Source organism: Terrapene carolina, unplaced genomic scaffold (assembly GCF_002925995.2).
Source record: "Terrapene carolina triunguis isolate 2854851 unplaced genomic scaffold, T_m_triunguis-2.0 Scaffold67, whole genome shotgun sequence".
In the NCBI taxonomy this organism is placed as follows: domain Eukaryota; kingdom Metazoa; phylum Chordata; order Testudines; family Emydidae; genus Terrapene; species Terrapene triunguis.
Genome location: NW_020664418.1, coordinates 48,203,362 through 48,214,397, shown reverse-complemented (window position 1 = coordinate 48,214,397; position 11,036 = coordinate 48,203,362). Strand labels below are relative to the sequence as shown.

At 39.9% G+C, this 11,036-nt stretch overlaps 1 protein-coding gene across 1 annotated transcript in view; it reads right to left on the bottom strand.

The window, feature by feature from the left end:
* Window positions 1-10,966, bottom strand: part of IQCH (IQ motif containing H) — a 111,235-nt gene extending 100,269 nt beyond the window's left edge. Inside the window, exons 1-5 of the mRNA XM_026648387.1 lie at window positions 10,886-10,966; window positions 8,250-8,372; window positions 7,777-7,874; window positions 7,129-7,243; window positions 919-1,038 (exon numbers count right to left, since the gene is read on the bottom strand). Coding sequence (XP_026504172.1) covers window positions 919-1,038; window positions 7,129-7,243; window positions 7,777-7,874; window positions 8,250-8,372; window positions 10,886-10,936 — 507 coding nt within the window. The 5' untranslated portion in view covers window positions 10,937-10,966. The remainder of the gene's footprint in view (window positions 1-918; window positions 1,039-7,128; window positions 7,244-7,776; window positions 7,875-8,249; window positions 8,373-10,885) is intronic.
* Between the last annotated feature and the right edge of the window lie 70 nt (window positions 10,967-11,036).

The following is an 11,036-nucleotide window of genomic DNA, read 5'->3' as shown; positions in this document are numbered from 1 at the left end:
CCCATTGGCCTGGAGCGGCGAACCGCAGCCAGTGGGAGCCGCGATTGATCGGACCTGCGGACGCGGCCAGTAAAAAAACTGGCCCAGCCCGCCAGGGGGCTTTCCCTACACAAGCGGCGTCCCTAGTTTGGGAAACACTGCTCTAAAGCATTTTTCTAAAACATATAAGTCTATATGATTAGTTCATTGTATTTCTGGGTTTCTCTCTTTATTGCAAACTTTAGACTTCATCAAGATACGGATGTTTAGAATTCTTTGATTCCCTAGTTTAAATAAGGGAGCCTCTCTTTGTTAGTTCACTGACACTTATCTCTGGAATTACAGTATTTTATTGTTAAGGTTACTTTTGAAAAAATGTCAATGAAGAATATAACAACAAAATGTCAAGGGCTGTATGTGTATTTTTCATAATTTTTTAAAACTCATTGTTTATATTATGCTCTCAGAAGCTTGAAAATAGAGTTTATTCCTTCACAGTTCCTTAACAACAAAGGAACTGATCCAAAGTCCATTAAAAGCAGAGTCTTTCCATTTCCTTCACTGCAATTTGGAGCAGGCCCAAAATCCCATCAGCCCCAAACTTGCAAAGGATTGTGTGCATGTTTAACTGTACTCACAGACTTTAATTGGACTACTCACCGTGTGTAAAGATAAGCACATGCTTAAGTCTTCGCAGGATCGAGGCCCTGTTACTTTAAACACAGTGCCGCTGTACTACTGTATTTGACAGCATTGTTGCTCTGTTAAAATGATGTTAGTAATACTTATGAAATTAAAAAAAAAAGAGCGAGAGAGCGAGCGAGAGAGAGAGAGAGGGAAAAGGGTAAGATATACTTATGTAAAATATTACAATATGAAAGCCTAAACTAAAAATAAGGTCAATATTGATAAAAAAGGGCACTGAAACAAATTACTTACAGGAGCTGATTTTCTCTTATTAATAAGTGGCAAACTGATTCCATAGTTCTGTTTTAAAAGAACTCTATTACTGGTGTCCCCTGGATCATACATGATTTTCACATTCATTGCAAGCTTGTGCTGAAACAAAGACATAAAAGAATACACTATACATATTCTCAAAATATATTTACTACATAAACTAAAATGTTTAACAACAAAAGTGATTGAATAATGAAAAACATTGCTGATGAATTCATTCATCAATAAATGGGGAGAAGATTTCAAATAATTTGATTAATGTTATTCAACAATCCACTGAACTGAATAATGAAAAAATGTATTTGTGATTAGATTTGACAATTAATATCACAAATATCATTCCACCAAACTCTGTTGGATCTACTTATTTAACATGTCCTGAAAGTTCTAGAGCTACACATCATACATTAGTTAAATTTCAGGTGTGAAGGAAAACTATACATTAGGTTTGATCCATTTGAGCGATGTAGGTTGCATGTAGTTTCTATCATTGAATCTACAAATGGACATCTACTCTATTTCGCCAAGAGAAAACATTCCTAATTTTAAAAAATGAAAAATTCCAGTGAGGATGATGGGACTAAAAATTCAGCCTGGGATTTACTTGTCACCATCCAAGTGAAAGATTTAGCCAATGAACTCTGTATGTACTATGGCTAAACAGGCTCTTACTCTGTTAAATTGGACACTTTTCTCTCAGGGTCACCAAAGGTAAACTCCAAACTAGGTTTGCAAGCACCATAAGGGATTCTAGCTACATCTCTACACTATAAATCTATAGTCGGATTTAGTAAAAAGGTATGCAAGAGACACAGCAAACATACTAAGATCTAATACTAAGATCAGTTACGGGCATAAGCAACACTTGAGATTCTGTAGCTGAACAGAAAATATATTGAAATAAATTACCATATAGAAAGCAAAGAGGCAAGGATTAAAATACAGCTTGAAACTCAAAATTGGTCCAATTCTCCCCACCCTCTCCTCCCTTGCCAGGAGTCTTCCTATTAATTTCGGTGGGGTGGAGGATCATTCCTGAATGAATATGTACTTGAGAGTAAGTAAATAAGTTCAGTTCAGGACAGAAAGTAAGCCAGGATTTTTGGCTACAAGGATCTATTTGCTCCTTGATGGGTGTGTTGTTCTCTCCTGAAGCGCTTTGCTGAATCAGACTCCTATTAACTGGATGTGGCAAATACGAGCTCTGATTATGGGAGGGGGTTAAATGTGCATTGTTGATATACTTTACAGTAATAGTTTCATCCATCATGGCCAAGCTTGCCAGAGATTTTTAAATTCAGGAATCATTGATCTTATGGACCAGAATAGCTTCCGTGGATCAGTTACGGCCTATTGGTTCAATGCAGGTAGAGCATTTGTTTAGTAAGTCAATGAGAAAATAATCGTTATAGTACCAAGAATTAAAATACAGGGTTTTTTTAATGTCCTGTTTCATTTGTGTGGAATGGATCCAGCTGTTTTGCTCATAAAAATTAGAGTAGAAGACAATCCTAAAGGACAGAAAACATGTAAAGACAGTTTCTTAATCATTTCATTTTTAAATTAATCTAATGCATACAATTTTTGCAAAATAGAAGGAGCACTGCACAAAATAAAATGATCACTGTGAAAACATTTGCATTTACCATAGTGCATATGTTTTAATTGCATTGAAAGTCAGAACAAAACATCTGGATCTGCATCAAGAGAAGTAATACCTCCCAATAGTTCCACTGAAGTAACATTACTCAACTGCCTTGCACAGATATGGGTTTATTCACCAACTGATGAATGGGAAACATTCTCAGCTGGCCTAAACTGACATATCGCCAATGAAGTCAATAGAGCTACATCGATTTACACCAGCTCTCTGTGGTCATAACTCCCATTATCTACATATAGGAATGGAAAAGTACACCCTCAATATATCTAGCTAAATATATAATGTAGTTATAGTCAAGAACTTATCACTGATATTTCTATCAAGTTTTTAAAAAGGGTTTTAAGGGGATGTCAATTTTTGAAAAACAAAATTAATTTGTATATGTTTTAAAATACCTTCAAAATGATCTCAAACTATTAATATAAGACTGCAATTTGTTTTATTTATTGAAGAACTAAACATGTTTGAATTTATCTGACCTTTATATCCTCTTCTTTTGAAAGTAATTACAAGCAAACATATCAAATGTGATTGTTAAACTTTGGTTTACAAAAACAAGTTATTATCCACACCAATTGCTCTTTTACCTAGATGGCTGCACTGAGGCAGAAAGTTCATTTTTCACCTCAACAATTATTTTGTGGTACAGTATTTATTTTATTACCACACCACACTGCTATACAACAAGCAAACTGCTTGTGCTATTAAACAAGGGTTGGAAAGAAAGATGCAATGGTTCTTTCTGAAGACCTTCTCAATTAAAAACAAGAGACAACTCACAATGTAAACTCCCCAGTCACAGGCTGACAGTAAAATGACAAATCTCCCAGTGGCAAATTCCACTCAGGATAATGAGAAATGAAATGCTTAAGAAAGAAAGCTGACAAAAGCTACTTTCTAAATGTGAATGTACTGTTGGGAACAATCTTTGCAGGGAGATAGACTGGATGATCTAATAGGTCTATTTCTCTGTAATTTCTATCATCTATATCTCCAGCTTCTATTATCACAGTGCACAAGAAGGGGATGTGATGGACAGGGCAACTGGCATGTTACACACCTACAACAAGCAAATAATCTAGTGGTGATCCCTGCAAAAGTACTGTACAGGACTTATTCCAGTTTTAGCAAGAAAAAGCATGGGTGATGTGTGCCACAGTCACTTTTAAACTGGCCAGAAAAATGGAAGATGCTCAAAGAGTGCCTCTAGACTCAACAGGAGCCAAGGGAAGGAGCCAATAGGGAAAAGACAGGGCATCCCACCTGGTGTTACTGGGCTCTGGTCAGGATAACTGGGAAGTACCATACAGGCCCCTCTACTAACAGATAAATGGAAAGGGACAACCCAGAGCAGTGTAGATGTGTCTACCACATTATCAAGTGGCAGATCAGCTGCTAAAGGACTTCATATTACTGGAGGTTCTGTGTATTTCTCCCTTCTACATACTGGTTCACTATCCACAGAACTGTATAGTTTGTATGTTACAATCAAGTCTCATTCTACTTCAGTACAAATGTCACTTCATACTGGGTGAAATTCAGCCCATATAGAGGGCCAACAAATCCTGTCCACCACATAAGGCCTATTTTTGAGGACTTAAGTGGCGCATGGCCCACTGTCCAGAGGTGAACTCCACCTTGTAAACTGACTATATCATATTAGTCTTTGAAACACAAAGTATATTCGTCTACTTTGAATCAATTCTCATCCCTAACAATTGACATCTTGCACCTAGTTGACAGTACTATAGAGTCTATTTTCTTCATTTACCTTTGCAACTCCCATTGATACTAATGAGAGAACAGGGAACCCACATTATGTCTTTAGGGCGCCATAAGTAAAACAGTTTTTGAAAAGAAAAACAAACGGATCAGTTCAGGTCTTTTGAACCCAGCAGATTCTCTAAATAAGTTTGAACTGAATTACCCAGCTATAGAGACACTAAGGTCTTCACTACCATTGCTGTGCGGGGGATTTAAGAGACATCCCCAATTAATCCTAGTGGGAGATGTGTGTGTAAATCTCTCAGGCTTCCCTGGAAGAACAAACCCAATTACAACAAGCAAGAATGACAATGCATCCTGATTTTCCATATATCTGGGCTAGCACAATCTCATCCTGCTGTTGCTATGATTCAGAAATACTGTACCTGCGTGTAAATAATAATTTCAAGAGTATACTAGCACATCTGTGGCCAGACTATTTGGCATATGGCAAGAATTCTAACAATCTGTATGTGAAAATATAGTCTGTGTTAATTTGATTGTAATCTTGTTTTCTGCTAACTACTGCAAGCACAATTTATGCTCCATATCTACCATCATGCAGCCTGCTACTAACCACAAACCACAGAGATAATGCTATATGAACTATTCTTTTCTTTCAGAATCTACAATATACGTTTGAAACTTGATTCCTCTAACCAACAGGTTAAATAAACTAAGCCTGTCGATGCTTAAGTACCCTTAACAACTGATAACTGTTCACCTTACATTGTTTTTAATGTGGAAAAACAGTTTATAGTTGCAACTGGGGATTACCTAGTTTAAAAGACAGAAAGTGGGGAATTATAGGTGGTAATTTCCCAGCTGGATTTCACAACTATTTAATAATAAAAGCTTTTATGCTAGCATGCCATGCATGTAGAACAGCTGGCAAAACAGCACTGTTTGTCATTTACTTCATAATGGGAAATTAGGGCTATCTTGTGTGTCCGTGGATATGCATTTTTAAGCAGATGTCAGAGATATCAGAAATGAAAGGACAATGGGACTCCAAACCCCCCCAAGGGAAAGTCAGGGTAGGACGTAGTGTGTGTCCTGCTCTAAATCAAGTTCACCCGTGCATGTAACTGTTGAAAGACCTTGGATTATACTCCGATTATACACTAGTTGGCCTTTGCTAATTTTTCATGACACAAGTGTCTTTATACAGCAGAGTGCTGGAACATTTTCTAGGAAACTGAATTTTGTTTCCAAAAGATTCTAAAAATCATTTTCTGCATCAGCACTTTTTTTCCATTTCAAATTGCATGGTCTTGTGGGTGTTCTATTCAGCAGGACCCCAGAAGTGTGACGTTTACATTCCTTTTCAAGTGTAAATGATGGGATTTTAGTGCACAGAGACATATTAAAGTAACGTTAAGGTTGCACTTCAAACCAGAAAGAAACCAGGAGAATTAAAGTGCAGTTGTAATCTGAACAATCCCTCTTCAAACAGGAGGTCATAGAGTTCCACATTCATTGTTTCTTTAAGATTTCTAGATCGAATTTCCTCAATTTACAGTGACTAGGGAAATGTTAGTCTTAATTTATAAACTGATTTTCTGCAGAGGGATCCAGCAGTATGAAATCTGGGCTGCCGATCCTTGGTTCATTCCTGCAAGTAGCCTTGTTCCCTACCTTGTTTTTAGGGTTCTGGCATCCAACAGAGCTCCTCCTACCAACAGCCTGCTCTCAGCCCATTTGATGCCTCCCTAATTTAAAAAACTAGCCTGAGAACTGTGGATTATACCAGATAACTAGGGGTTAGCCCAAAGGATACTATTCAGCCAGTGGCCCCAATGCTGACTAGAGCTTATCAAAAAAGGTTTTTTTAAATTTGTGAAAATTTCAGAGATACTTCATTCTGATAGAAATTTTATTTTTCAAATTTGTCACTGAATTTTTTTAATTTAATTTTTTTTCAAAATAATCTTTTAAAATTACCACGTGACTAAACTGACCAATCAAAATTGATAACACAGAATAAAACAAAAAATTTAATCAAAAATTTTCAAAAACCATAACTTTGGGGGGGGGGGAATCAAAATTTCTGCTTCCCCCCCAAAAAAAAACCCCACCAGCCAAATGTCAGATTTCCAGTGGGAGAGCTGACTTTTCTCCAGAGGTAATCACCTTGTATATGCAGAGAAGAGTTCTGTTCCCCAGGGCTTGTGGCATCTCTTAAGTAAAAAGGGCACCATTTTAGGCCCCGACCCTCCAAACACTTAAGCATATGCTTAACATTAGTGCTACTGATTTCAAAGGGACTACTCTCACAGTAGTAAAGTTAAGCACATGCTTATAGGATTGAAGCCTTAAAGCAGAACAAGCAGCTAACTTGTTCCAGGATTCCCTCCCAATCTCTTTGATGTCATCGTGAAAAGGAAAAAAGGCAGCAGGCTTTTTCTTGGCCTTGAACAGCCTCTTTTTAAAGGCTTCCCTGAGGGTTTTGAAGTCCTCTATCGCCAAGATCTTACCTTGCTCTGAAGACAGGAAAAGGGCCTCCCCTCTCTGAGGAGTCCTCATTCTTCTGAGAAGTTTCTAAAACCCTGAGCCACCAAATGGCCATGCTGGCCTAAAGTGACTCTGTGTGGAGTTTGGAACAGGAGGGCTAAAAGAATGTAAATTACAGGAGTATTTGCTAAGCAATTTCATATATTTAACTGACTCAGACCCAAGGCATTCTTGGTAAGTTTTTTGACCTTAGACCCAAAGTAAATGTTGTAGACTATTTGTCAAAGTAGTAATAAGTTATTTCAGACCTGTGAACCTGGAGAAATACGTGGTGCTGATCTGCCACACGGCTGGGTAGTCAGAGGTTTAACAGGCACCCGTGGAAAAATAAACTGCTTCTGAGCAGCACCAATAGGAAGCCTCCTAGTTTAGAAAGAAACAGAAATAATAAAAGTTACAAGACTTGCTTTTGTTTTACCTATAAATCTTGTACTGCCTCCATCTGGTTGGCTACTGTAGTTTTACTAAAATTCATGTAAACAGAAAAAATAGTAGTTATACGAGTTAGCAGAAAAGCTTGATATACCTATGTGGAACTGCATTTTGTTTTTATATTCTTTTTCAATATTTTATGTAATACAGAAGAGCAATCCATGAATCAATACAATTTTAACAATGTAAGATATTTCTCCAGACATGTGATTCTGGAATTAGAAGAGAGCACTTATCTATTAACCTCATCCAGGTTAAGTGTTTCAACTGATGGCTTAAATACTCAGCTGCTTCCATTCCCTTTAGAGGAGTCTGACATTATAAAGTTTTTTTCCTGTCTCCCTCCATTGGTAGGAATATATAAATTCCACTCTTTGGGTGCCCCATTTGAATGCGAAAGTTAACTTTTTACAGTATTTACTTGCATTAGTTTCCACAACAAAACTATTTTAATTTTTACTTACCATTTGGGGGGCTGTTCTAAATACATTTCTTTTTCATCAGTATAGGGAATAGTCAACACACTTCTATTTATGGCATTTAAATAATTCTCAGCATGTTTCTGTTAGAGAAAAAAAAATCAAGTTTAGATTATTACAGGGGAGTTAGGGACACTCAGCATGTTCACTTGGATCATGTAACTTAACATTCTGGTTCTTGTAATTACTTGAAAAGGAATGACAGGTCGGACATTTATGAGTAATTATAGCACATCTTGGATAACTTCATAAGCCACAAGGCCTGTTGACTTTGACCATCCAAAAAGTGCAATCATGGTTTTGAAATATAACGCTTGGTGCCTCTTGTTGCTTGCTATTCAGAAACAGAATACAGACAGAGGCAACTATTTAGACCCTTGTATTTACAATGAATTACTGACAAACACTTCACTACTGGCAAGTTCTTCCTGTTCTGTTTGAACTGTGGATCTACTTACTCTCAGCCCAATTTCAGTTCTTTCAATGGCTGTTTCAAGAACACGAACATCCACACCCTCTCCATTTTGTTCAAGGTTGATGCTTGTCAGTTTGTCCTTAAGCTGGTGAAGGTCTTCTTGAACCTACAAAATTATGTTGTTATACGAATAATGCGCACATACCACCAAAACATATGGTGTACTTCACATGGTTTCAATTCAAAGCAAAAACATTTCCTAAATAGAGGACGCAAATACCCTTGTAAGCCCCTACAGCCCTGCAATTTTACAGTAGACACAGAGAAATCTTGCCAAGGACTTCTGAAGCTGACAGCTAGTGCAAAAACCTGGACAACATCTTACAATGCCACCTGAGAGAGAGAGATTCAGAAGTGAGGACCTGCCACCAAGTGGGGCCCTGACCCCATTCCATTCAAGCATTACTCTTGGCACAGTTCTGGAGGCGTGCAGGTGCTGCAAAAGGTCTGAAAGGCAGAGGCAGTCATTGAAGTAGCTTACATCAAGAACACATAGGTCTTTGTCACTGATTATGATTATTTGTACTGTGGTAACACTAAAAGGCCCCATTATGCTAAGAACTTTCCTAACATTTAGGAAGAGACAGTCTTTGCCCGAACTTATAAATCTAAATAGACAAGACAGACAAACAATAATTACACAGATAACATAAAAGCAAAATGTCAATGATACATACATTGTTATACATACACATATGATTTATATATATTCCTACACATTATAACACACATTTATATAACTAAAAGTTTCCCCAGACCATCCACCTTCCCTCCTGTGTGTGCAAGTACCCCAGCCAACTTGCTGTGACATTCATGACTCAAGGTGCATTCCTTTCACCCTGCCTACCTTACAGAAATAGAATCTTAATCTTGAAGGAGAAAAAGAAAAAATATCCCCTTATATTTTACGTGTCTGAAGGGCAACAATTTTCCTCACTGGGCCATAGACCCCCATCATTCCATCCCACCCACATCCCCTCCTCTGAAACCTGGTTAACCATCCCCTTGAATTTCACCTAGCAGCTGAATGCTAGCTAGTGCAACCACCATGGATAAGTGCATTTTATTTTCTATCCTTATAATAATATACATTATTATAAGCACCACAAAGGGAAAAATAACTCTTGAGGAACTGTACTGGATCAAAGTACTCAGAAATGGAAAAGACCTATTAAATGAACTCATTCCCTCTACATGGGCAGGGTACCATCGCCCTACTGAGTTAGGACTTTGAGTTCTAGGTCAGTGCCAGATCAGATAATGTTCCTAAACCTGATGCTACAGGCAACCCCATCCCATCAGAGACCATTTGAAATTCTAGGTTACATTTTTTACTCATATTCCTGTGCAACAGAGTTTAGAGTACAAGTGGCTTTGTGAAGTAATTATAATTTGAATCCCCTGGGGTACCAGAATCCCCCTCTTGACTCCTTTGTCCAGATTGGTTTCATATCACAGGTCCTTACCTCCAGTTTACCAGCAAATCATCATCCACTGTGCCAGTATTTCTTTCCATAAACACATCATTTGTGAATACATTCCTTATTGTCTGCCCTTCCCATGCCCTACCATTACAGGAGATCAGCTTGGGGAAGATGACATGGATAAAATTGTAAACTACCTCTTGTACCTTTCAGTCCAGAGTCCAATCAAATAGTCTTGCAGTGGGGCCCAGGTTTGATTGAATATGCCTCACCAACAACATTCCCAATGCTACCATCAACTCAGTGGGTAGTTGGGGTGACCCCCTTAATCTCTTTGCACTTCCAACCCATTCACATAGCCTACCTCCACTGCAATCGGTGGAAGTTTTCAATTGACTTCAATTTGAGCAGATCACGTCCTCCGTCTGTAATCTTTGAGATCCGTGAAGGATATGCATTAAACTATATTACAACCTAAATTATAGAGCAACTGTTCCCACTTACAGCTTGTAGAAAGTTTTGTTTACAATGACTGATTTCTTGCCAATAGAAACAACAGCGTGCTACTTTCTAATTGATGCTTAGTTTGAGGGCTACAGCCCTGGGTGGCAGGGCTCAGGTTACAGGCCCCCCAATCCCCAGGACGGCAGGTCTTGGGCAGGCTCAGGCTTCAGTCCCCCCTCCTGGGGTTGTGTAGTAATTTTTGTTATCAGAAGGGGGTCACGGTGCGGTGAAGTTTGAGAACCCCTGCCCTCACCTCACCATCCGCCTGCCATTCAGTGGTGCCACCCTCCCATCACCGGGGGCTCGGACTGCCTCATGCTGTGGGGCCCACCCACACGGCTACCGAGCTCAGGCTCGGCACCATCCCTAGCTCCGCACCCAGGGGTACCCACTGCCCAGCCGCCCTGGGGGCCTGGCTGCCTGCCCCGGTGTCAACCGCCCTCTACCCCTCCGCCCCCGCCTCCCCCCCAGCGCTGCGGCCCAACCACAGAGCCTGGGCTGCCCCCAGCCATGACCCATCTGGCCCCCCCGTCCCCGGGGGGGGGGGGGGGGGGAGACTGGCTGGCCGCGCAGAGGCTCACGGGAGTTTGGCCAGGGGCAAAGGCACAAAGGCTCATGGGAAGGGGGGGCAGCTGAACCCCCCCCTGACACCTCTGTGAGGGGAGGGGGGAATCGGTCAGTTGTGACCTACCCGGACCAAAATGGCTCCTACTTCCTCTCCCGTCCCGACTACATCGGCCATGGCAGCTTCCGATTAATCGGCGCCCGGGGCTACGGCTCCCGCGTACCGCTCTGGGGGACATCAGGGTGCACGTGACCGTGTCCTAGCAACGGGACGCGCT